This window comes from Streptopelia decaocto, assembly GCF_964273445.1.
Source record: "Streptopelia decaocto genome assembly, chromosome: 2".
In the NCBI taxonomy this organism is placed as follows: Eukaryota; Metazoa; Chordata; class Aves; order Columbiformes; family Columbidae; genus Streptopelia; species Streptopelia decaocto.
This window is the reverse complement of record NC_138655.1, coordinates 155,492,970-155,520,932: the sequence shown is the minus strand read 5'-3', so window position 1 is coordinate 155,520,932 and position 27,963 is coordinate 155,492,970. Positions and strand designations below refer to the sequence as shown.

The 27,963-nt window shown below is 39.7% G+C and overlaps 1 protein-coding gene across 2 annotated transcripts in view; it reads left to right on the top strand.

Annotated features, from left to right (window-relative positions):
* DPP6 (dipeptidyl peptidase like 6) overlaps window positions 1–27,963 on the top strand; it is a gene marked incomplete at its 5' end in the record, with an annotated part of 400,138 nt that overhangs the window by 223,731 nt on the left and 148,444 nt on the right. For both annotated transcript variants that reach the window (XM_082045833.1, XM_082045834.1), the window contains 2 exons: window positions 12,540–12,654; window positions 20,974–21,072. In XM_082045833.1, the coding sequence (XP_081901959.1) occupies window positions 12,540–12,654; window positions 20,974–21,072 (214 nt within the window). The remainder of the gene's footprint in view (window positions 1–12,539; window positions 12,655–20,973; window positions 21,073–27,963) is intronic.

Here is a 27,963-nt window from a genome sequence, read left to right as displayed (position 1 = left end):
TGCAGCTGATATCTTTTGGCAACCCGCACAGCAGCCAGCGTATGAGCACAGATCAGTTGTGTCATATTCTTTCTTCACTTCATTGACGTGGAACATGTCATAAAATCTTGCTGTCCTCAGCACCACCTTTCAGCTCCTGAGTTTGGTGACAGCAAATGTCACTTGAGAAAAGCACAAGAGCTATGACTGGTGATAGTTTTGGGAAACATCGTGTGGAGCTGTGTCACCTCGAGGACATGTTCTTATCATAGCTTTGAGTGTGAATGTCACTGTACTGCTGGAAGATACCCTACATATAGTTGTGACAGGGAGAGGAGTCCATAGTTTGCAAGTTAGACAATGGGGAATTGAGATCCTGTGACAGTGCCATCAAATTATGGGAACTGTTTTAGCCCTGTTGAAAAAACGGGATTTCAGCTGAGGTTTATTCTGCTGTCAGTTAATATTAGTGGAAACCTGGAAACTTTGGTTCAGATCTTCTGTAAAGATACCACGAGTCAAATAGTTTCATCATTTTTGCCCTTAAATTTCTTCATGTCTTCAGCTGCAGCTCAGTCATTGTAAGGTCTTGCTGAATGGGAAGACTGGAGTTCAGAAGCCAAACCCTGTTTTTTCTGAGTATACAAAAGTATATGTGACCAGAAGTAGAGAGATCATAACCTCGTGAATGTGAGGAGAGTTGACAAATGGGATTTCTAACCAAAATGACTTTATATTGCATTACATAGAATGTTGAGCTGTGTAGGCTGTTAGGAGGGAGAGTCTTGCTTCTAATTATGAGTCAACATTATCTTTCATTGATAGTAGCCTTTTTATAATCAAAGAAGGTAAAAATCAAATGCATGATGCTGATTTTTGGGTGTGCACTAATGAGCAATACAATCACAATGTAGTTTTAAATTCAATTATTTTGTTTCTTTTTCTTAATTGGAGTTTGGTGGTTTTCCCTGGTGCCATCGCCTAATTTACAGCAGAGAAAATTCCCTTAAATTGATTTTTAAAAATGCTCTCACATACACTACATTAACCTTTTCATTCCCTGGTGGTGTGTGTCAAAGAAAAATGATCCCTGTAACTCTGCTTATTGGAGAGACACATCTGTAGATTATATTAATTGATAGAGTTCCCATTCTGCTCTGGTAAATGAAATCCTGGGTTTGCTAATGCTCTTCTCTCTTTTTAAAAATGCCAATATCGCAGGACCCACCAGTTGCCTTCTCTCCCTGATGTGTATCTGATCACTTCTGAACTGTTTTATTAGTTATGGAAGGGTTTTATCTTTGAATTTAGATAGGCAGAACAGAGGTACCAGGGCCCAGGTCCTCAGGAGTGTTTCTGTACCTGACTCCTGCTGCAGCCACAGGGAATTAAGGATCTGAACACCTCTGAGGACACTGGCCTGTGCGTGGTGCAATGTGGTGTTTGCAGCACCACGTGAGAGGGCTAAATGGAGTACTCGGTAAGGAAGTCTGTATTGGAAGGTTTGTTTCAGCATCACATGGATTTAGGATGTCTTGCAAAGTGGATGAGATGGACAGGGAGATGAAGATAAAGGACATTTTTAAGTGTGTTTAGATCTGGAGTTGATCTGAAGCTCTGCTGAACACTGCAAGGAAATGTAGGCATGTCTGCCCCTGCTCAGTCTGTTAAGGCCACTTAATTTCAGAAGCGAAATCCCGCTTCTTGAGAGAATAACATGTTGCTGAGGCACAGGGAAGAAACTCCTTTCTTGTACACTTGTCTTTTTGCTTCCTATCTCTGGAGCATTGTTTCATGGGATGCAATGAAGTTGCCACACAGATGTCATTGTGTCTGCTTGGGTGATGTTTCTCTTTCCAAATCCTACAGCACGTTTAAATCAATATGCTATCCCTACATTTAACTTCAGTTTCAAATACAAAGACCTTTCCAACCCACACTCTCTCACTTTTGACATCAGAAGTCATAGAGTCACAAAATTAAAAGGAGGATTTTGATTACAGAGGAAATTTTACAGCTTAAACCAGTGAAAAGTAGACAGATAAACCAGCAGCATGATTCAGGAGAAGAGATGCTTTTGTCGGTGCTGTTAAAATGCTAACATGAATTGTGCAGGGAGATTAAAAATGATGGTGAAAATGAAGTTGCTTTGCTGCTGAGTGGCAGTGACCCCCATGAAATAGATCTTCTGGGAGAAAAAAAATAGCAATTCGTGTGTCTGTCAGTTTTGCCTTTTTTGAGTGGGAATGTGGATATAACATTCTTTAATTCACTCAGTGAGTCTCAGGATTGTATTGAATTAAAGATATTTCTTTCCAATGAAAAATGAGAAAGAAAATCGTTCTTTCAATGGAAGTAGTCATGCTCCTGTGGTGTTGTGCCACTGTTAACACAGCTCAGTATGAGAAAGAAATTTGGCATCTTGGTTTCCTGAGGAAAAATTACTGTTTGTTGGTTGTGTTTACTGCTGCCCAGTAAGTTTTGAAAATGAAAATAAATGACTTTGCAAAGCTATTTGTAATGTGCTGTGAGAACCCTAGTAAAAATAGAAATCAATTAAAACAGGCCAAGCATAAGACTCGTAAACCTTTGGAGACCTTGGAGTCACTTTGCCTGACAGCAGCACTCGCTGATGAGCCAGCCTGTGGCACCTCATGCCAAAAGCTCGAGTACCCTTCAAAGAGCTGTAATTCTTCACACTACGGTTTTCCTAAGCTGGAGCTGGACAAAGACTGGGGAGAGTTAAGACTTAAAAAAACTTCATGAAGATCAAATCAGGGTAGTCATGAAGTGGTTTCTTGTTCAAGAATACCTGTGAAAAGCCTAGGCAAATCCCTTGAGGAGAACTGAAATGTCTACCAGATATTCTGAGGACAGTCTCATGGTCTGTGGACTCTGCTCCCTGCCTCATCATCCAACCCACACTCACGAAGGCAGCACAAGTTGCTGCTAGCCAGAAATAAATAGTTTACATTATAAAAATTGAAAAGACAGCCATCCTTTCACTATTATCTCCCTTGCTCCTTACTTCCGTGTGAGTAACGGTATGAGCACAAGCAAACAACTTTTCCTTAGGAGTAAGAATTGTAGAACTGGGGGTGAATTGTGGGCTGTAGCTTAGGTTTAGGATTTGAGATTCAGGTGTAGTTTAGGGCTGCGCTTATACAGTGAAGGAACCTGGAGGAGTGCTGGGGACCAAGCACAGGTGATCACTGGCATCATTTGTGACCATGCTGCTAGGCAAGGTTTTGGCCCATTACCAGCAGGACTGTCCCAGGGCTGCCGTAGAAAACCTGGGGTGCAGAGTGGGCCAGGGATTGTTTTGAGAAAGAAGTTGTGATACAGTTGTGCTGCACTGCAGGGTAAGAGGGTTTGGCTGTTGTGGGTGAGAGGTGTGCTCTGCCAAGTGCCCTTGGGACAAGAAAAGAGATTTTGGGTGGCTTAATTTGCTCATTTGTATTTACTTGCAAAACTGGGAATGGAAAATTCAGGAGAAAAGAAGAAGAGGAGGCTAAACAGAAAGATCTTGGCTGTACAGGGGGACTTAGCTGGGAGAAAAAAAGCTTCAATTTCATGTCCTACTCAAATAACTGCTACTGACTTTTCATTTAAAAACATTGTGTAAAGTACAAATCCACACTTACACATTGTTTTTCCATTGCTCAGTGTTGTTAAAATTTGTATCAAAGGAGAATATTCCTTCTATAGTTTTCCATTAAAATCATAGCTACGTACTACAGATGGAAACATAGCATTAGAGACCCACACATCAAATAACTTGAGTGTTTTGGCCTTTGATCCTAGAAAAAACAGAAAACTAAGATTCTCTTAAAGGTAAAATTAAAGTATATTAGCATTTTAATATAAATATTTCTACAGTAATGAATAATGCAATAGTGTTGTCTTTGAAACATCCATACATCAAACAATTCGTATTTTTAAAAACAGTAAATGATTCGTGTTTGAAATAAAAGTTGTATAAAAGATGTATAAAAATAATATATGAATTTTAACATTCAGAATAACTCTGGAGTTTACATTTTGCACACCTCCTACACTATACTTTGATTTTAATAGGATACTCATATGCTTGAGAAATCCAGCACCATAATGTGATTAATTTATGCTATATGGAAAAGAATAAGAGACTCAGGCATACTATTAAAAATGTTGTTATTGAGCTCTCTGAGAGTGGGTTCTGTCTTGAAATGGGGAGAAGCATTTTGCTCTTGTGGGATCCTACTGGGGATTGAGGCACATTTTTTTTTCCTGCTGAGCTCAACTTTTATGTAAATCACATGGAGGACAGAAATATATGATTTTAACTGTTTGGTGTTGGTTGGGTTGTTTGTTTCTTTTGGGGGTTTTGTTTAGTTGGTTTTGGTTTGGTTTTTTAATTCGGGGAGTGTTTTAGTAAGCACACAAAACAGATTTTATCATCACGTACTTGTTAGTTTGGATATTTTTCTTTGTAAAATAATTTTATGTTGTGTCTCATCGTGGAGGTTCGGGTAATTTTCATTGCTTTAGAAATGCCATTTTTATGGGCTATGACCAAATGTTATCTCCCCCCAAAAAGCTTCCTCCTCCCTGCAGTGCCTTCCCATGCCATCCTGTGTGTGTGTCCCTCTTCCCCATGTAACTCCAGGACTTGAGGGATCAATCCTCTCTCTGACCTGGTTTACCCAGCCTGGTTTACCCAACTTTTCCCATGGCCATGGGACCTTCAGCAGCTGTCACCTCACAGCCCTCATGCCAGCCATGGACCTCATCTGAAATCCCATTGTCCTGTAAGAAGTGAAAATGATCAAAACATATTTTGAACAAAAAGCAGCTGCTGAATTTCAGATAGTCATTTTAGATGGTGGTTGGCATGGTAGATTGGACTGAGGGTGCTTTTCTTTCTGTTTTCTTATTTCCCCATACGTGCACGAAACTTTGCTGTGTGTTATTGAGTTATGTTATGTTGACCAATGGAGGAGCAATCCTCCCCTAGGCCCCAGTTGCTTTAATTCACACATGAATTAATATAATTATTGTATCACAGAAGTGTTTGCAAGTAACCTGGCAAGGTAATTTTTACTTTCTTAGCACGCAGTGCAATTTCTGCATCCTCAGTTTGATGGACACCTCAAGAGAGTACAAAATGAAATTGCTAAACCTGTTTTCTTCCCCCCTGCTGTACACACTGTTTCTGTATTCTTCTTCCCACTGTCTCTGCAGCACGACAACCTCAAAACTTGGCTATTTCTCACGTTGTTCCCAAACAAATTATTTAGGAATTAAATTTTGTTCACCTTGTGTTTTCTTTCCTGGACCATTTAGAAACAAATTGTTTACAAACTAGATTACAGGGGGGAAAATAGTGCCTAGAAGTTAGTAAAATAGAATATTAGACAGAATTTCTAATGCTGCCTTTCTACCCAGGGAGATTAAACACCTGACTACTTCTCTTATCACAAATTCTTCCTTGGTGTTCAGTCATAAATTGAATTATTTTTTTTTTCTGAAATATAGTTTTTCTAAAAATTGTAATTGCTTTTTTACAAATGTAAGCAGAATGGCATTTTGTTAGAATTAGTGGAGATGACAAAGCTGAGAGGTGTTTTCTCCAGACTCTCAAATCTTGAAGAAAAACTTATTTTTCCATTTCTTGAGATCATAATTCACCAAGAAATAGAGTAGAGAGATGTCATCCTGGCATGCCTTGGCACCATCACCTTTTGCAGATGCTTTCTGCATGGGTATGAGCTATTTCAAGTCTTGTGTGTGTGTTGTGTCTCAGTTTGGAGGGAGCCAGGCTGGCAGAGCGTTATCGTGGAAAAACTGAAGCTAAGCAAGTGCTGTGGCATAGAAGGGTCCTGGAATCAGTGATATAATCTGTGACATTTGGGCTTGCCAAGCCTTTTCATGGATCTGATGATAACACAGACTCATGGAATAAAATTCCGAGCGTCAAACCAAGTTTTACTGCTGCCATGGCAGATATTTCACCCGAGGAGATGATTTGGTTCTCTTTTAGTGGATGAATGTGTGTGCTTATATCAAACACTGAAATAAAATCAAAGAAATGCTGTTGATTTTATGGGCTCTGTCACTATTGGGAATGGATCTTTAATTATGACTTGAATTACAGTAGCAGCTAAGGGCCCCTGTGAGGATTCATAGCCCCATTGCACCAGGTGCTATAAAAACATCTCGGTTACAGCATATGAACGAACCAAACGGATGGTGGAAATGTGAAGAAGATTAATAAGACGACATTAAATCAAGACCATCACAGTTCTTGGCTAAAAGTATCTCTAATCACATATGTTGTGTGGTGTACACATGTACAATATTACCATCTCCTTTCTCCTGGCTGTGAATCACAAGATGACTATGACCTTTGATGGAGACACCCTTAGTGCAACAGTTCCAGCTGGTGTTCTCAGCTTGAATTTTTGTCACCTTAAGAGGAGGCTTCTGGCAGAACTTCAGAGTTCACATTCCCAATTTCTAATTTATTTTGGAAAGTCCACATCATTACTCTATCCCTAACCACTAGGAATAATTTGGGAATGCTTGAAGTGGCATGTTGCAGTGGGGTTGCTATATTCAGGTACAAAAGTCACCTGAGGTGTCAGTTCAAAATATAGAGATGCTAAATTAATCTTCTAGTGCTGCTAGGTCTGGAGGAGATCCAAAACAGTTTCATCATAATGCTCATAAAAATGATGTGAAGTTATTAAATATCCATTTCTGCAATAGAGCACAGCTAGAAATCACAGATTTTACTGTATTTAGATCTTTTTACATATTCTTTTTTTTTAATTTAGAAGTAGCACTGGCTTTCATTTGTAGCTGACACAGACTGGCTTTGCTCCAGTGGAGCCAATGATCTGTGTCAGTCAATGCTAGATGAGGATCTGGTGCCTTCTGCTCTAAAACTGTGGAAGACCCATCATCTGTTAGAACTAACAGTTAGGCATAAGGTGCAGGTGGCGTTCATTTTCTCCTGTTGGCTTTGTAACAGAATCATGCAAGACTGAAAGCTCCATCAAGGCATAAAACATGCAAGGTTTATTTTTACAAAGAGCTGAGTGTTTTGGATACAGCCTTTTCCTCACTCACTCTCAAACACTCCATTAATGCCCAACCTCAAAGCAGTTGCGTATGCTCACTTTGCAGAAGATGGTGAGAGGAGATGGAGCCACAGGGCCAAAAGGAGTGGCTTTAGGCTATTTGTAAAAGATCCTCCCAGAAATATTGGGCAGGATAATGTGTTGTATTGTGTTCAGGGTAAAAGATTTTTCTCATGGTGCTGGGGAGTAGACAGAAGATATATTTACTCTTAATAAGTCATTTCTCCATATCAGTAAAAGCATTTATTATCAACAGAAGATGAAGAAAAACATAGTTGTCTTTCATCACCACAAAAGGCAGGATTTTTATCCCTCTGAATCTTTCTGTTGGGTTTTTGCAGGAAAGCCCACATACATGCCATGCTTAATTTGTAAAAGCATACCAAGTTTTTATTCCTCTCACTGTAAAGTGTCACCTTTAGCATCTGAACAACTGAGCTTTCTGTAGCCTCAGGCTTAGGCTCTCTGAGTCTGTCTGCAAACTGATTGCTATTCAGCATCATACTTCAGCTCCGGGTGGTTTGCAGCAGCAGGAGTGGAGGGAAGAGAAGGAAAGGGAAGAAAATAAATAAAAAGCCCCAAACAAAAGTAACTCAGCTTGAATTCAGAGATGAGAAGTATGCAGTTGCATGCTTATTGTTGTTTATCCATATTATGATGCTGCTTAAGTTCTTTAGTGATTGAGGTTTCCACTGTGACAGGCAGGAGAGCGGCAGAAGATCCAGGCAGACAGAGGAGTGTGATGCGACAGTAAGACAGTATCGATCAATAATAGAACCAGAGGTCTCAGCAAACAACCTGCTGTAACCACTGCAATGCATCTAGTTTATTGCCATTATCATTGCAAATAATATTTCTTTTTTGCAACACAAAGTTAATAATCTAACCATATGGGTCACCCACTCTTCATCTCATTTGTTGTACTCTTTAGCAGCTGTAATCTGCAGCAATTTTGCATTGTAAAGAACTAATTAATAGCAAGATTGTTTTTCCACTGAACATCATAGGAGTTTTTGCCTTGAACAGCAGTGTTCCTGCACCTTAATTCCTCAGCAAAGGTTTTATTCTGCATCATGTACTGGAATTGGTGAACTGACTTGCCAGAGATTGCACTCATTGTTATGTTGTCAGGCAAAAGTCTTAATTTAGAACAAGGTAGAATGAGTTGAAAGTAGAACACATATTTTTCAGTTAACTGTGTGTTGACAAGCTTACTAGAAGGTTTTTCATTTGTTCTCTTTGTATGTTTGAGCATTTCAGGCTACTTAGTTAAAATTTAGAAACAAATTAAAAGCAAGAAGCAGAGCTTGCAAGAATGTCAAGTATGGTAACCATACAACACTACTGCTGTAAACCCCATCCTATCACCTCTGAAGCCAATAAAACATCTTGCACGTGCTTTTTTTTCATACTTTTTTTGATGTAACTGAGAGGAGAGCTTAGCCTTCTATCTGCAGCCATGGCCCAGTGTCACTTGCTTAAACAAGGGCCTTCACATCTATCTGGAATGTATATGTTCCGGTATAACACAACTGGGTTTTGTTGTTATTGCACAAAAGTTGCAAGTCTGTGTTGAAAACTACTACGAGACCCACCATGATCATCCCACTATTGATCCTTCAGAAATTTTGGTCCAGGATGTATAGCTTTTATTAAATAATATCAACACTTGACAAGTGATGTCTATATCATCCTTTTTTAATTTAGCAATATGGATATTAAAAAAAAAAAAAAGAAAAAAAGTTGTGTCTGGTGAGTATTTGTTTTAAGAAGCTTTTCTATTATTGTCATATGGCCACCGTGCTGGCAGACTTTTGGCAGGTCTCAAGTAAACACGCCAGAAATAATTTTGTTGACAGCATCTTGGGTTGGAACACATCCAGCCTTCATCCGTAACATGTCACTACAATGACTCTTCTAGAGGCAAGAAAATATGTTAGCAAATTTCTGTATGATAGAGTCTTAAAATACTGTAGATGTCTGGATTTATGGCTTCAAAGTCAACTTCACAGTTGGGTAGCATTGTTTTTCAATCATAAATGAAGATGAAAGTGATAACATTTACAGTTTTTAATATACAGCATCAATGAAGTGTGCTTATATTAAAACCTGTGGTAACATCTGTTTTACTCTCCTAATCCGAAAACAATTAAGGTTTTATGTAAGAGAAAGAAGGGCATGGAAAACAAGCAGGAAAAGAAAAAAGGAGAAAAAACAGGCTGAAGGTCTCTAGCTTGCTTGCAGAGGTCGTGCAGGAGTTGTGTTAGTTCTTTAGGAGAATAACAAATTAGGTGACTCCTACCAATGAGTAACTTTGTTTTAATGTTCCCTTTTATACAGTTTTCAGTAGATTCATTTTGTCAGAGCAGAAACTGTGTGTGCTTGGTTTATTTCCATTTGTGTGATATGCTCAGATTTCAGTATTAAAACCAAAGAGGTATCTTTAAGATTAACAGCTGTGGTTCATGAAGGGTATCTGCTTGCTGATCAGTTTAAATCTCTGTCTTTACACCTGCAAAGTAGGATCTTTCAGGAATGGGCAAATTATAGCTTTGTGTTGCATGTTGGAAACAAACCCTTTGAGATGCCACTTCAGGAACATTGTTTATGTGCTTGGATCTGTACGTGCCTAAGACTTAATTAAACACCTTCCTGGCTTGGGTCCCAGGCACAGAGGTTTTCCTGAGCGATGTGAACAGGCAGCTGATGTCCACTCACGGGGATGTCTGTTGAAGGGTTGGGAGTTTGCTGCCAAGGGCATGGGGTGTCATGGACCAGTGGTGAGGCTGGCAACTCCTGGAAGAAAAAGCTGGTCACAGTGACACAACCACATCTGTCTGAAATTAACAGAAATACAGAAAGGAAAGACCTAAGACAGCTTTATTCACATGTGTATGGTACAATGTGTGTGCAGTAAATTTACTATAAGTGATTCTATCAAAAGAGACTTCAAATGATGGAGAAGAACAGAAAAGCTCCTTTCCAAGCCTGTGCTGAATAACACTGCTTACCTTTCTTTGAAATGTCATTTATCTCATCTTGCTTTTTATCAGGGGGAATTTCCAGATGGAATTTTGAAAATAAAGTGAAAACTTCCTTTTCTGCTTCCTTGCAGTGTGTTAAACCCCAAAGTTTGTTCATGAACAGTTTTCCTCCTCTTGATAGACTAGAAATTCCCAGTCTTATTTGTTGTGACTTTGCTGAAATAATGATTGGATGACTGAAGAACTAATGGGATTATGATATGATAATGGATTCAGTGGAAGTATTGATATCCTGAAAGCTTAAGCACGTTTGTGGAGTTCTACCGTGACACCCCACTTAATGCAAGGTTTCTTTATGCTTTTGAACTACATCTGGGTTTGTAGATCTAATTCAAGTCTGTGAACATTTTTTTTGTTCTTCAGTTTTAAAACTTCTTCTGGAGGGAAGGTTGTTAGATTATTTTCAGGAATATGTCTCTTGCCATCAGTCCTATAGTGCTGCCTCTGTCTTACCTGTATCCTTCAGATACACTTAGGGCTTGGCTGGGTGGAAGCACTGTGGTACCTCAGCTGCTTCTCCCCAGTTCTCCTGTCATCCTTTTAGGTCCCATTGTGCCCTGCTGTGAAAGGAAGCAGATTTTGTCATTTACTCAGAAGACCTGGATTCTTTTCCTGAGTTTATTTCTTGAGTTGTATGTGACCCCAGGAAAGTTACAGGCTCTCTGCTGAGCCTATTTGCATCACTGAAAATTGGAGACCATAACAGTTTCCTAAGAAAAGGGTGTTAGAAGACTAAATTAATTAACATTTGTATTTGTGCTTAGGGTGAAGATGATATAAAAATGCAAATATTTATATGCTTTCTGTTTGCTTGTTGGCAAAGTTCCATTTCTCAAGGCTCCTGACCTACTTTTCAGACTTTTCTCCAGTAAGAATAATAACTATAAATTTGTTCCTTCAAATTATTTTTCATTTTAAATAGAAAGCCAAGTGCAAATGAGGGGAAGGCAAGGAGTGGAGGAGGTGCTAACCTCTACCCTTCTTTGCCAGAAGGAAGAGAACCACTGTGTCTTTTCCAGAACTAGAATAAATAATAGAATACAGATGCTACCCGCAGGTGTTTAATGCCTCCGACCTGGCTTTCCATTACAGATTTATAGCCTTTGTAATTGATAGATCCCCAAATATATATGAAACAAATCTCAACATACTATTTGGATTCTTGATATGGGCAAGTTGAAAAATATTTTCCAGTATTTTCTGAAATCAAAACTTTGAGGTTTGCCTGAGCTCCCTGTTCAGGTTATGTTGCTGTGTCTAAGAGAAAGTTATAGGAAGAGAAACACTCTGAATTACAGAAGTGCTTAGTCTTTTATAAACCCTTTTGTTTTCCTGAGAAAATTAAAAAAAGAAAAGAAGAATATTTTAAAGAACTACTAGGTCCTACCATCCCCCATAATAAAGGAAATGAGACAAAAATTCTAAATCGGAGAGCTTGACAAGGAGGAGGAGCATCCAGAGTTGTTCTGGCTGTGAGGCAAGGTCCCTTGAGTGAATTTAGCCTTCCGGGAAAGTGGAACGCACTGATATTTCATATAGTTCCTGGGGATGATTCAATGTGTGCATGAAATCACATTTAATGCACAATGCTCAGGGGAATCCAGCAAAAGAGCTTGAAAGGGATAAAGTGCAATAAATATTTAAGATCTTGTGAATGTGAACACAGCACTTCATAAAAACCTCAGTCTCGAGAGCAAGGGTGCTGTATACATTGTAGACAGACCATATGGTACAACCACAGTGTCGCAGCTAATCAGTGAATAGTGATGGAGCTTTTATTCTAAATTTTTAGGGACGTGATTAAATTTAATGTATATGCTAGACATGAAGCCTGTCTTCATGTACTTAGACCTGCCAACTCTGCAGGGTGGCCTGAGAGATGTGATGTTTTCTGGGAAGGCAGAAAAGTTCACCATGGAGATATCTTTATTGATTTTAATCCCCATACATGCCCCTGTGAATTATTTATCTTCCTGTATTCTTCTCTGGCAACTTATTATAAAAGTCTCTTGAAAGTTACCGTGATGTTCTTTATTCCCAGACTTAATGAGGCTTGGTAGGAAATTGGCTTTAGATGAGTGAGATTGGTTGAGGGCTGGTGTGGGCAGCTTGTGCCCATGTGTGAGGAGGCAATAGTGAGTGTTCGTTTCATTACCAAGCATCCTACAGGTGCTTTGCATTTAGTCATTTTATAATATGACTCAGGATGGATTCAGTTAATACCACAACTTATTATAACAGCATGAATTGTATTTGGCTTACAGGCTTCACCCACCACAGTCACAGAGTGCTTGGTGTGGTTCTCTAGACACAAGATGCTGTTTGGATTCTGCTGTTTGTTTCCTTGTCTGAGTGCCTTTTCTAAATTCTCATTTTCCTTTGATGTTTCTAGGAGCTGGTGGGGAGTAATCCTCCTCAAAGAAACTGGAAAGGAATTGCAATTGCCTTACTTGTTATTCTCGTTATCTGCTCCTTGATTGTCACCTCTGTTATACTCCTGACACCAGGTATTTATAACCTTTAACTCACTTCCATTCTGTTTTTCTTTGGCAATTTTATACTTCCAAGGTTAAAGGGATTGAAAACTGACTGCAAATTCAACATCAAAGGAATCACTCTTCCTGTTCTTTACCCTGATGTGGCGCAGAGTTCGAGGCCATTCTTAGATTGTTTGAGAGTTTTGCATTTCAATTCAAAGATCAGGGCTGCTGAGCTCAAGGTACAAGCATGAAACTTGGTTCACTAAGCATAGATGGGTAGTGTTGTTTCAGATGTGATATCTACATAGGGCAGTCATTTAGGACATGGTTGGGTGGCATATCCTAGACCATCTAAAAAGGTATTGTATGGCTGTGCTTAGGCACCTAAATCCCACCCCATTCAGCTGGACTGATTTTTAGATCAGACCACAGCTTTTAAAAGCAATTCCAGTTAACTATATGCCAGATGGTAGCACCTAAGCACAGGAAATAATTAGTAACTTCCAAATAAAGGATTCTTTAAGTGAATCCCCTTACCAAGTTTCAGCAAAGTTCAGTGCATGTAACCTCTGTAAATTACATCTCTTACAGTAGCTGCTAAGGGTGCAGGCTTGAATTTTAATGTGGTGTCATTATGATTATTGATTATTACATATTTATACAGCCCTGTAAATTTCCATACCAACTTGTGGAGTAGAAATGTGTTTTCGTGGCACTGAGAAGATTGTGATCTGAATATGGAGACAAACAAATGAGGGACAAGACATAGAAAAGAGAACTCAGTGTCAGAAAGGGTGAGAAGCTACAAAACACAGGAGAAGGCAGAAGGTCCCCTGCAGAGGGACATGGAGGAGAAGAGGCTCCTTGGATGAGTATGCACCAGTGATTCTAGGGGACAGCAAGACAGAAAGCACAGAGCTGGGGCGGGAATGGACGCAAGGGAGAAATGAAACCATAGGAAATGGAAGAGCAGAGGGTGGTGAATTGGAAAAATGAGATGGAAGATGTGTGGCAGAAATTTCTAGCTCATAGCATGTGAACTGGCATGCAGTTCAGCAGATCTGGATCGTCTTCTCTGAAACAATTCTTGTCCCACAGTCCTGCTGTATAGTAGACTGGAGACAGTGATAAATCAAGAATGCAGGACTGCGCTGAGTTAATTTGAAAATGAGTTAAACAATCGCTACATTATCCTTTACGTTATTTATTGTCATTCTATGTTCAGTTTATTTCATGCTATCCTGAAGTTTTCAATGCCAATGTAAGCACATGGTCATGCCAGATTAAGTAAGTAATTAAATTAATATTAAACTTAATGAAGGATCATTTTTTAAAATTACTTTTGCTAGAGTTCAGATTTAACCCTTTGGACAGTACAGTTAATCTCTGAGATGTTTTGGGGCATGGTCTGTGGACTGTATTCACATTAGGTACCACTTATTTGCAGTGAAAAATATCATCCGTTACCCATTAGGTATGGAAATGTTGCCTCCTATTTTACAGAATTTCAGTCCTAGACTTTTCAAAAATGCACACTGAAGCCTAGATTCCTAAATCCATACCTGTGTGCTTCCAGACGCTGTCCGTGGCTTGCACTGCATAGATGAGACCATGGGTGCCACTTCTATTGAAGAACAGAGTTCCATATAGAGGGATACATGGGGAGAAGCATAAACATACCTGTACAGTCCTAAATACAGTCAAAATCACAGATCTTTCCTTTTACAAGACATCTGTAATAATTATTTCTTTATAAAGATGGTCAGAAGAGTATCTGGTGAGGATTTAGCAAATCTGTTTTCAGTTCTGGGCTCCCTTATATACCTGATTTAAGACTTCTCCTGAACCCCATTTCCACTTCTTCATAGAGAAAATCACACTTAAAACCTACTAATGGCTATTATGACTATAGATACTGCAGTGCTGTTCTCCATGTAAGTGCCTAGACAGAAAAGGTGTACCATGTGTTGGGATGCTGTAGTTAATGTTCTCTAAATTAGGAAGACACAAGTAAATATCACTTATGATGATGACCTCCTTTTTATGCAGTATGAAGTGGGAAAGTGAAATACCCACCTTCAATTATAAGTAAAATTCACAAGTGTATTTGTGTGTTTATATTTGCGTATGCATACAGAAATAGGTTGTTTGGGATATGTATTCACACACATGTATACACATAAATCACACAATTATTAGTATGTACTTTGCAACAACTCCAAATAGCACCATTGAGAGAGTCTCTGAGCTTAAAACTTAGGAATACACAAAGTCATTTTCTATGCTAAAGTTTCCATCCATGGTTTTTGAGATGTCTGATGACCCGGTTTGCTGGTAAACTGGGTTTAGTTTTTTTTTCCCCTGCTGGTGTTTCAGAGCTGTGTCCTATGTGCAAATACAAAAACTCTGAGCTCAGTATTGCTTCTGTTTTTATGATGGATCCAGACTGCTTCATGGTGAGACTCTGCCAAGGATGAAATAGATAGCTTAGGTTGCTGCTGTGGCTTGGCAGCAGCTGAGTTCTGTCTTCTTCTGGGCCACTGACCCCAGAACTTATTACTAGGACGCACTATGGCAGAGGGTAACAGGAGGCTCATTTCACAGACATTTCCCACTAGCCAGTACTAAGTGAGACACTGAGGCTGGTTTGATAAATGTAAAAAGAATTACATTGGTAATCCTGACTGGAGATGTCATGTCCCAATAAGGTAGGAGTGGAGAAGATGGAGAAGCCTGTCCAAAAGGAAAAGCGGAGTCTGCATTTCTCTGCCATAAAATTGTTCACTGGCAGAAGAAATGTTTATCCTTTGGTAGCCAAACTGAAAAATAAGTGATGGATACTTGAACAAGAGGTGAGGAAGGGACAGGACGACAGTGAAGGAAGGAGGAGAAACAATTTTGTGGATGTGCATGGGGAGCTGCTGCCAAGTGTGACAGTGACATCAAAAATAAGCAAATAACACAAACAAAAACACTCTCTTCCTTGGAAATGCTTCAAGTGGGGTGATGCAGTCTGGCAAGGGCAGAGCACATTGCCTGCGAATACTTCAAACATTTTTAAATCTTCCTTCTGATGATGGTGTTGGAGTCCAGCCTGGCCATTATACTAGTACAAGTATATTTTTGCATTTTACCTCTGAATTCCTTACTTGTTCCTGTCTATCTTTGCCCTCTCCCTGGCTGGGAAACCATTATTCTCTAAGGACTTTACTGTTGGTTTGAAGGCCCATTTTGCAGTGTAATACCAAGGAAGGCAATGCAGATACTCTAAACTCAGTGCTGAACATCATGCAATGCCTACAGAGAGTAATTTGGGACATACACGTGATAGAGTGCAGCATGCAATCTTGTAGTCCATGTTCAGACAAAGAAAAGTGGTTAACTGGACTCATAACTTGCAGCATGATGATGGTATTTCCCAATACTGTGAAAGCTGGGGTAGTCTCAGGCAAAAGCAAGAGTGAGAGGTAGAGTGGGGAATAGGAAAGGTTTGCTAGCAGGGCAGATGATGACAAAGATTTTTAATAACTGAGGAAAAAAGGGATTAATACACTTCTTCAAGAGTCTTTTGTAAATCAACCCAAACCTTTAAAGAAAGTTTTAGCTCTGGATTCAGCTACAGAAAATCTGAAATCCCTGTTGGTCTGGGTTTCTCAGGGGCAGGGCGCTCACCCTGCTTTAAGATTTGCTCATAAGCCGAGAACAGTGTTTTTTATATTCCGTGGACATTGTAATTACAGTAGCAGTGCTTAATTCCTAAGGCTTATGTCTCATTTTATAAAATCCTAACAAAATTTCAGCATTTCTATGACTTGTATATCCTTTGTTGTTCTAGAACAACATTCTCAAAAGAAGCAGTAACTGGTGAAAGTTTGCATTTAATTACACTATAGTACATCATATACACACAATTGCCAATGCTGAGGGACTCTGATTTCCCGTGTGTGTGAGTCCTGACATTCCACCCACTTTTGAAAAATGTGAAGCTATTTATACAAACGATAAAAGTGTGGGACTGAGTTTTTCCGACTTGGTGGCTGCTCACTTATTGCAGCAAATGGGCCTTGTATGGGTCCTGCCATAGCAGCATTGTGTGTATTTGTTTAATATAAACACATGTAAAATGTATACTTATGCATGTATGCATGCACACACAAAAACAAAGCCGAAAAGAGGACTCAATTCTAATGAAATTTTGATTAAAAAAGCCTCCCCAATGTTCCATTAGACATTTTGCTTATGAAAAGGCTGCTTTCTAGTCCCCTCTGTTTGGAGATGGAGGCAAACAAAGATTTTTTGCACATCTGTTCTTGATACTTAAAGCTTTCTGGTGATATACATCAAGTTTGCTCTTTTCAAATCTGACCTTTTGCTTTAAAAAAAATAAACTCCACGCAATTCCATATTATTTTTTTTTTTTGCAAAATTCATAAGAAACATTTTTAAGAGAAGGTACTGAGGAAGTCATTGTATAGCTTTAATTCACAGCATGCTGCCAGACAGCCAAATGGATCACCTAGTATGACTTTTGCTAGTTGGGAAGAGCAAGGAAATATCCTGTGACCAGATGTGCATAAGTGTAATATCTTTGTTTAAAATTGTTATATATAAATGTATATGTCTTTAAAATAAAGTAGGATTTTACAGAAGGGAGAGAAGCTGCTTGTCTGCCTTCTCTGGCCACCACCTTTTGGGTGCAGAGACATCATCTGAGGGGAAAAAAGGGATTAGGTCTGCCTGGGGATCTAGCAGGTATGCTGAAGTGGGAAAGGAGCTCCTGGCATGCTGGCTGCTGAGGGGTGGACATTCAGGGACACTCACCCACATTCTTGCAATGCACAGTAGCCTGAGAGTTGTGTGAGAAAAGCACCTGACACTGACCTGGAGCTGAGCCCGAGGGATGACAGAAAGGAAAGTGAGCACCCAAAGGTGACTTAAACCTTCTGACCCATCAAACAACCTTTGAATGTAGCTGGAGTTGAGAGGAAGCTTCAAAGAAAGGATTGGTACTGCAGACGGAAAACAGCCAGGGAGGTCAGTTCGTAGCTCTTTTTCCTTCTGTTGCGAGTTTTCTGGGTTTTTGGAGGATCTTTGTTCTGTTTGTGTTCTGGAGAACAAGATTGTATCAGTTCAGTGCTGACTTCAAAGATGAGGTGCAGACAGATGAACCCAAAAGGTTTGACCAATGCTGGGTGCCTATCATGGCTTCAACATTGAATCAAAAATAAAACAAGAAAGTTTTTTACTTGTTTCTCTCAGCATGTATCTTGGCTGATTGGATGCTGGGTTTCTGACTTGGCACTCCAATCGCATCGCAAGTCCTTGTGCCACCTTCACTGCTGGAATACTGCTGGCCCTGGTTGGCAGCTGCCATCTGGATCTGCTGGGGTTGGGGGACATAAGTGCAAAAAAGGTGGTAGCAGATGCTTGATCCTCTCCTACCATAAACCCAAGGAGGCCTTAAGGTCTCTGCAGTTGGGTGTGGACACAACTTGTGTCCATCAGCTGGCTTAGATACTCTACAGCATGCTCAGAGACTGCTGCTGAGGACAGGGTGGGCTACCTGAGATCCCACAATTGCATTTCTGTCAGGCATTGGAACAGGCTGCCCAGGGAAGTGGTTGAATCATCATCCCTGGAGGTGTTTAAAAGACACATAGATCAGGTCCTTAGGGACACGGTTTAGTGACATTGTTAGGTTAATGGTAGGACTTGATGATCTTGAGGGTCTTTTCCAACCAAAATGATTCTATGATTCTGCAATTCTTCCCCTGTAAATGTCTTCTTTGGGGCCAGAGAAATGGAGTAGACATCCTTAATGAGCTATCCAACTTACCTATCTGTTAGATGAGAGGTCAGTAAATCTGATTTTTTTTACTAAAAAAAACCATAAATTGATTGATTATTTAGTTACTTGTTTTTTCCCCAGCTCTACGGCTGAGATTAATGTTGTCCATGCTTCCTTACAGGACCTATTGCAGCTGAGTCCATATTGCAGCAGTTGTCCATAGTTCGTTATAGGACCTATTGCATGTCTTACAGCCCACTGCAGGAGACAATAAAGGAATCTCAGTGTACCTTAGGGAGGCTCCTGGGTGTGCACGCTTCAGTTGCTACCGTGCCCCCAGACTGTTTGTCCACATCCTGCACATAAAGAAGGAATGAGAAAGGCTTCCCACCTTGCCCATACCCAAATCTCCAGCACAGAGACTTGCTTGTGTTCATCCTTATGTCCTCATGGTGGTAAAGAAGGTGTCCGTGATCCTCGGGGTGGCATTTTGGAGGCAGCACCTAAAACAGCTGCAAGATCAGGGTTGTCTGTGAGCTCGAAGCTCCTGCTCTGCACTGCCTGTTCTCCTCGAGGGTTGGGACCTTGCACCATGGTGGGAACTAATTGGAACAGTTTCCTGATGCTCCTCTGTTCTCGATTTTTTGTTTTAATAAATAAAATTATGCAGAAGAACTTGGCATAATGCTGTCACATGGAGGGATTTGGCTGAGGACTTGTATTACTGTGCCTTGGTACTTGGAAACCACATTGTGCAGTGTGATTGAAACCTCAATCAGACTTACAAAAAAAATATGGAAATTGAAGAATATAATTTATTTTTGTAAAAACAGTAGTTTATATTGAAACACTTTTTAGTGGAACAAAACATTGTTCATAGGTAATTTTCAGGGGTATCAGGTGGCACAATGGCTTCAATTTAGTGTAGTAGAGAAGACTTTTTTCCTCAATTAAATGGTATCAGAGAGTCTGTTTCCACTGTTTCTAAGAATCAGTGTGTTCAGTGTAACGAGTTTAGTATTAAACAGTGTTCAAGAAAGCTAAGGCTGCATGATACCAATGGACCTCAGACGTGAGGATGCTGTAGTGAGGAGAGATACTGAAGCACGCACACCTGCTGTGGAAAAACTCAGAATGCGGCCTCACATGCTCCTTTAAATAGCAAATGTGTTTAAACTGACTGAAAGGTTTTCATGAAAATATTTTTCAGCAACGAATTGAAAGTTGGAAGCAAATTATTCATAGAAGGTGACTTCTTGTCATTAAAAAAAAAAAAAAGTATGGAGAAAAAAGAAAAAAATAATATCTTAACCAAAATTGTTGGTTTCAGTTTTTCTTTAAAAAATTAGCTTTGAGAAAATGAAAATACATTTTTATATTAACTAAGCACCCAGTAAAGTGTTCCGTGATGTAATATACATACTTTTCATCTGTAAGGCCCAAGAGTCCACTGATTCAACATAAACACTTCAGTTACAAGCCCAAGAGCCTCTGTGTTGTGTTCATGGGAATTATAATAATAATACATAGTGAAGAGATGGTGAGGGAGACGGGAAGGTGTAATTTTGGCATAGAGAGAACATGCTGGCTGTGGCAAACTTCCAGTGGCTCAGTTTGTGCCTTCGTTTTATTTGGTTTGAAATCAGTTTTGTGGTTTCTTCAGGTGATGCTTTGCAACACAAGTGTTTTGACAATCTGACTGAATCACAAGAAATGTGAAGAGGATTGTATGTAGGGCAGCAGAGAAAGCTGTACAGCGAGTATTTCTTTGTGGAGAAAACAGAGTGCTAGAGTAGACTTAGGAAGAGCAAACTAAATGAAGGACACTTTATTACAAGTTGATCTTACAGTATCTTAAACTGTCAGTCTAATTCTTCACTCTAAAAGCTGTCCAGATTCCTATGTTCGCAAATGAAATTGTATATCCTTTCACTAAAAATGAAAATTAGTATGGGCCAGCTATGCAACACCTAAGGATTTAGGGTTATGTCTCATAGATTTGCTAAAGATATTTCTGCAGTCAAGTGTCTGATTCCCACGGAAAATCCTTTGTGAATTCCTGAAGTAATCTGTCTGAGCCCTTATAATGTTAAATACCTTTCTAGCTGTGGTTCTGCATGACAGTTTTTAAGGAAATAAAAATATTAGCTATAAAAGCTTCATTTTTTTAATTTAACTAATGATTTCAGAATAGTCTTAGTGTTAAGTAGCTTTAATATTTTTCAGAATAGTCAGCACTATATAGCACTATGACTTCTACAGGTGTGTATTGATTACTTTAAAAATCTTTGATCAGGTTATGTCCAAAAATGTGTTTTTTGGACCATATTTTGGTCTTTTTGTAGTTGCTGAGTCTGGATACAAATAACCAGGAGGTTTCTGTTTCTGGACAACTACATGGTCCTTTTATAACACTGACAGTGGGAAGCGGCTTATGTGTCACAGAAAGCTTAATGTGCACCGGTTCTGAATGAGACATGGCGCTATTCACAGCTGCTGTAATTTCAGATACATTTCAAAGTAGAAATAATGGCAGTTTGTTTTCAAATGTTTTACAGCTGAAGATAACAGCTTGTCACAGAAGAAGAAGATAACAGTGGAAGATCTCTTCAGTGATGATTTAAAAATTCATGACCCAGAGGCTAAATGGATAACCGGTGAGTGAGGCATGAATGTGTTGTGGTGTCTTTGCTTTGCTTCCTTGCTTTCTGGGTGTCTCTTTATTTCCTTCTTTATTTCTCTGATTCTTTTTTTGCTCCTGAAATTACAGAATCAAGGGGTGGTTGAGGGTGGAAGGGACCTCAGGAGATTATCTTGTCCAGCTGTCTGCTCAAGCAAGGGCAACTAGAGCTGGTTGCCCAGAACCGTGCTTGAAATTTCAATCCTGAAATTCTTGTTCCAGATTTCCTCCTGATAAATATGCAAATACTGCTCTGTTATTATATTTTTTTTTAATTTAAGGCTCTCCAGTGGGCTTGTAACTAAACATTGAAAACTGCAGCCTTTGTCCCAAAGAGCTTCCAGCATTCAGTAGGTGATGTAACACCTGGTTGGAAGAAGTGACTGGAGCACTATCACAGTCATTATTTTACCATAAACAAAACTTCAGGTTTATATTCCCTCATCAAAACATTTTTTTCTGGCTGAGAGCTAAAGCATTCCTAAGCAACGGGCAAACAGTGGTCCAGCAGCAGCTGGGCTGGTGCTTGCACACAAGCCATGTGCTCTTTTCATCCTCTGCTGCCTTATGTTTTCTAGTCAGGGGAAAACCAAATAATACTTGAATTAATGCACGTTGTATTTGCTGGAGTAGAGCTGTTTTGGGGATGTAGTTTCCAGCTCTCCCTGGAAATTGCTGCAGTCTGAACAAGCATTGGCAAGAATAAAATGATTTGTGGTATGCTGTTCATGTAGGTTCCAGTCCAGCTTCTATTATCACTGAAGTTATTAGTTTTTCTTTTGAATTTAATGGGGAACTGGATTGAATCCTCCTTCGTATTTGCCTTACCTTGTCTGTTATGGCCATTGGGAACAATTTTAATACCTGTAATGAAAAGAGAGAGTGGTAAAGGGTAGTGCTGAATTAACGTGTTCCTCAGCCATCCTCAGCACAGCTGTTTCTGACTTCTCCCACCTATCCAGCTACAGGGGAAAGCAGTTGCAAACCATACGCACCTTCACAAACACACCTGCTGATGGGCAGGAACTCTTTTTCAGGTTGTGTAGTCTGGGGCAATGGTGCTCCTTATAACCGCTCTCTGGGAATAAGGACAGTGGAAATATTAGCTCCACTGAAGTTCAGAATTGTTTGTCTAGCATCCTGGGGTTTTTTTAGTACTGATATCCCTTATGGTGGAAGAGGTGTTTTATGGAGACCTTTATTGCTATTTTCTTTATTTGCTAGAGTATAAGGGAGTGATAATGATTTAAATAAACTTTTTCAGGGACAGAGAATGAAGTATTGCCATAGAGCTAGGTATAATATCCCCCATCTGATGAGTACAGCTTTACATGGATGTAAGGCATATTTTCCACAAAACTGTAGTCTTCTGTGAAGAAACAGTATTTCCCATGCTTCTCCAATTATGGTCATGTACTGCTGCCATATAAGCTTTTATTAAGACTCCAATCTTGAATGTTTTCAAATACATCTCCATCTTCCCATGTACTCTTACTGACTCCACTGCAATTTAACATCAGCCTTGCCTGATCTGAAATTACTGAAATATTATTTCTGTAAAGGACAAAGCACAAAGTAGAGTTGTGTACACATACATAGATATTTTAGAAGGACTTGTTCTGTTGCAGTGCCACTAGTACCACTGATACTGATTTTAATATGTCTAGAGAAATTTTAAGAAGCCAGTAGATATTCTGTAGATTTACCCAAGGATGATTACACATTCAGGGGCAAATTGCTAACCTGCAGTGTCATTCATCCAAGGACCCAAAGCCATTTTACAACATTAATTAATTTTCTATGTTACAGTTATGTTTCACAGCTTTCTCTAGCTGGCTAAGTGGTGGAATTTTGATTAAGGTCCCTGGTAAGCAAGATGAAAGACCAGTAGCCTGATTCCCAAGCACACGTTGCAATTGGTCCCTGATTCTCAGTTTTTAGAATATAAATAAAAGACTTTGAAAATACCAAAGCCAAACTAATAAATCTTAGTATAACAAGAGCGCTGGAATGCCTTCACAGAAAAATTGTATATTTAAAAATTGCATGTCAGCTCACAAAATGAGTTGATGTTTTGTGCAGAATCCACATAATTGTTAAAATATAAGTAGATGTTGTTAATCCTTCTTTCCCTTCTTCTCCAGTTAATTATATAGGAAAATAGCATGGTCATTCAGAGATCTGCAATAATTGGTCCTATTGGCACTTCAAAGTTTTATTTCCTTCCTTTCCCTCTTCATCATTGCAAATAATGGGAGTTTGGTGGCCTCACTAAAGATCAAGTGTGCTGCATGTTTAGGAATATTTCAATCATTTGAGGGATTTCCTTCCAAAACAATTCAGTCAGTAAAATATCTGTGTTCTTCCCAGCAAGTTGAGGCTGATTCGAAGTCTGTAAAGGAGCAAGGTCTTTCCTTTGACTTGAATGAGTGTTAGAGCAAGTGTTAAAATTAAAAAAGTATTTTTTTTTATTCAGGATGGCACTTTAAACTATGCTGAAAGCTCACTGATATTGATGGGATGAGCTGATTCTTAAACATTTTCTTTATTCACAGCGGGCAAGTGGAAAAATAACATATTTCCGATCAATAGCACCATCAATCCATTGATTTCAAAGGAGCTAGTGAAAAAGAAAAGAAAAAGGAGAGAGAGAAGTACACTTCCATTGCAGAGATTACAGACTTTCTCTAAGCTTTCAATCAAAACTTGTGGGTGGCTGTGGATATGTTTGGATCTTTTTTATTGGAATCGCAATTAATTTTACTTAAGTGAGAGATGTGCCGAAGGTGGATCTTTGAACCTCTTAGAACGTTTGTGATGCCATCTGTAATTACAAATTCCCATTTGTATTTTTATCCAGTGGTTTGTTTAGGGAGAGAAAATATTATTTTGTTTAATTAACTGCTCCTTTCAGTGTCTTCTACTGCCCCAGATATTGTTGTTGCCTCAGTAAGAGCACTCCAGAGGGGAACAACACATTCATAGACCAGAACTGAGTGCTCCATAGCTTATTTCTAGTTCCATTTCCAGGGACTACTGTCACTTACATTTGCCCTGTAGCATAAGTAAGAACTGGATTTATTGTGAAGGTTTCACTCTTGCTGACATGGTATAGTAGGTCTATAGCAATGTAGTGCAGGACATTTGAGATTGTGTTGGTGACCAAATCGTGCAATCCAGGTGCAAAGAGTCTGAGCTGCATCTCTGTTCCAGTCCCATCCATCCCGTGCCTCCTCCTGCACTTGTCTGTTCATCGCTCGGTGCGTCACACCCCACTACATTCCATCTTCATCCTCTATTGTGAGCTTTCCTTTACTGTACAACTGTAATTATGTTGTCCATATGCTAAGCATGCATGCAAGCTCCAATTAGCAGCTCATTTTATACCGTGTCCCTTAAAAGTTGTATTTGGACATTTCCTCATTTACATATCCTCCTCCATACCCCATCAGGAGTGTCCTGTGCTGGCCTTTTGTTAGCTCTCTTACTAATGACAGATGGGCCACTTGTTAGTCAAATCTCTAACTGCTCAGCAGTTCTGCTGTCAGGCTGCACAATATTTTGTAATTAGGCTTCACAATTACTGGGCTTTCCCTGTAATTCCTCTCACACAGGATTTTAGTTCAGGTTTCAGAAGAGCTCGCTGGGATACTGCAATGTTCCTGTAGTGGTGGACAGAACCTAGGATAAAGAAGAGTGGTTGCATTTTGTGCTGAAGAGCAGCTCAGTCGAGCAGTTTGTCCTGAAAACAATAATTCATAGTCAATACCTGGACTTGGCTTGAGAAGCCAGTCAGGTTATGAGTACTTTCTTCGTGGCCCTCCAGAGCTGCAGTGATTCCTTTGAGCTGTGAATCTGATCCTCATCATGGCAGGAACACTCCGTCGTTTCCACAGGGACGTAGCATCAAAAAGCGAGCAGGGACGTAGCATCAAAAAGTGAGCAGGGACATAGCATCAAAAAGCGAGCAGTAAAGCAGTAAAGACTGAACCATATAGAATCACAGAATCATTTTGGTTGGAAGAGATCGTCAAGATCATCGAGTTCAACCATAACTTAACTCTAGCACTAAACCATGTCCCTAAGAACCTCATCTATGTGTTTTTTAAACATCTCCAGGGATGATGACTCAACCACTTCCCTGGGTAGACAGTTCCGATGCCTGACAACCCTTTCTGGGAAGAAACGTTTCCTAATACCCAATCTAAACCTCCCCTCATGCATCCTATCATTTGCTACCTGGGAGAAGAGACCAACACTCTCCATGCACCACTTGCAGACACTTATGCTTATCTTCTGTCTTTGTACTTAATAGCAAATACATTTTGCCCACATTGAAAGTACTTAGCTGCTGTTGTAGTTAGAAGAACATAATAGCAGCCTATAATATACTGTCTGTGGTTATTACAATTGATTTGATGCAATGTGCCATCATTGCTTACTTGTCGGAGGATGTTTTTCCTGCCTTGCTGCTGTCATCTTGCAAGGCAGAGCTCATGTAGCAGCAGCTGTTGCCAGGATTTTTGGCTGAATGTTAGTGACTAGAGGCTCCAACTAGGAGTGTATCTTCTTTGTGCTTGACACTGGCCAGACACAGTGAGACCGTCCTTGCAAAGAGGTTGTAGCCAAAGGCGAGAACCTGGAACACTGGGAAGCTAGTATTTATTTTAGTCTGAAGAGGAATAGTGAGTAAATTAGCAAAAGGCTCTGAATGGCATTTTCAGAAATGGCTCAGTTGTTTGGAAACCTGCCACTCAGCGACAGCTAGAACCACCATGAGCCTAGCTTGCATCTGAGAATGGCAGCTAGGCTTTTATCTCAAAAGCCCTTCTGAAAAATGCACTAATAACTAATATCTAAATATAATAGAGTAATTATTTTATCTTTAATATTGAAGCACATATGTTTTATTGCACGTTTTGCTAATACCATCATAGAATCTCTAGGCTCTTTTAAAGTCTAATATTGAATTTAATGACCTGGAACTAATAAGTTTTATTTACCATGCTGAAAAAAGTAATCATGTAGTAACTGAGGTAATTTATTTCAGTTTACCTTCAGTAATAACACTCAGATTGGCAATACTTGGATAGCCCAAATGCCCCCAAGTCTTTTCTGTGCAGTGTAAATCCATTGCTCTGTATTGATAAAAGCATTGATGCATTTCAAATGATGCAAATGATTGTTGAGTAAATGAATTATTTATAGTTTGCTTTGCATAGATATTAAGAACTTGGTGAGTTCTAATATTTTTCATTGTGAAAAAATATTTGCTGTAAGGTGCTGCTTTGACAGCCATTAAGATTAAAATTGCCCTGCTAGAGAGCTGTAATGTGGTTAGCTGGGTTGAGGCTTCTCTCGGCTGCTCATCCATGGACCAAAATATTGATAGCTTCCAAGTGACCATCTGAGTTGTCAAACCTTTCCCTTGGCATGAAAGAAAAACTCATTTTTTTCTGTTTGTCATCAGAGGAACAAACTCTTCTCCCTTGGGCAGTGCAGTTTTCAGTCTTGTGTGTGTTTGGGGTCTGCATTGGGAAGGAACTACAGCTCCTTGAACCCTGGTCCAGCCAGATGAGAACCACACACTTGCCCCAGTTCCTGTCTTGTTTTAAATAAATGTAAGCTAGAATGTGCTCACAGGTGGTTTTGCTGGTGTAAATCTGGTGAAGGCATAAAGCAAATTGGGTTGCTCTGATTGCTTCATTGCCCACCTTGCTAAAGATACTGGTTAATTAATTTTGATGTGTTTTAAATATGTTTTAAAAAGGCTTAAGTGAATGAATATACTAGCCTTAATGGTTCAAAGAGAACCTGTCCCACTCCTGATTATAGTATGCCCAACCTCATGGCAACTTATTTCTGCAGTATTTTTCTGAGTGCTCTGGCTTTTCAAATGTACTTGAAACATTTTCTAAGAGACACAGCTGGAGCACAGAACATTGGTTTGTGTTTAAGGTTTCAGTGAACTTCCACCTCCAATAACAAAGAGCCCACAACCCTAAGGGGCCCTAACAGTGACCTTATGTTGAGGTAAAGACACCGCACTAAAGGAAAATACTTTGTGGACCAGACGAAAATACAGGGAAAGGACTGAAGAAGGCTCTTCTGGTCTAGAACTTCATGGAAGTGTGTGGCACTGCTGCTTGGTCGCCCCCACGTCGAGGTTTTGCTGGGGATGGCCTTTAGAAACCCTCTGTTGTGATTTATGAAGACACGGATGCTGGTTAAATAAGCACACTATGAACTTCTATGTAGTGCTGGTGTCAGTGGAAATGTCCACGTGCTTTAGAGATGGTTGATCACTATTCTTAGTCTAAAAGACTTCATGAAGTGACAACCTGTGTTGCCAAAGCAGCATAAAGGCTCATGCTCTGTCATGATTGTCACAATGAAAAAGAAGATAGAAAAATGTTAAACTGTTTGAACCATAATTTTGATTTTAGACCCCATCTTGGATCATCTCATTCAAAGATTTCTGTGTATCTCTACCCTGAGAGCACTGGAGAGAAGTCACTGTGCTTCTGCCTTTCAGCTACTAGGCAACTGCCGAGGTTCAGTAATGATAGTAACCTGTTCACTAAAGGCAGGAAACACAGGAATTAATGGTCTTTTAACAGACTGTAACAGGCTGTGGAGGAGACCGTTTCTGCCATGTAGCTGTTTTGTTCATTACTGCTAGAGAGAATGAAATGAGAAATCAATTTGGCTCTTTTAAAAATTAATACATTCTACAGGAGCAAGCTGGAGAGAAGCTCCATATCTTGTCTTAGGAGCGCCTCAGTACCCAGCTCTCTGCAGTGCTGGGGTGCTGATGGGGCATACGTGCTGCAATAATCTGAGAAAATCGTCCTTTGGCATGTACAAC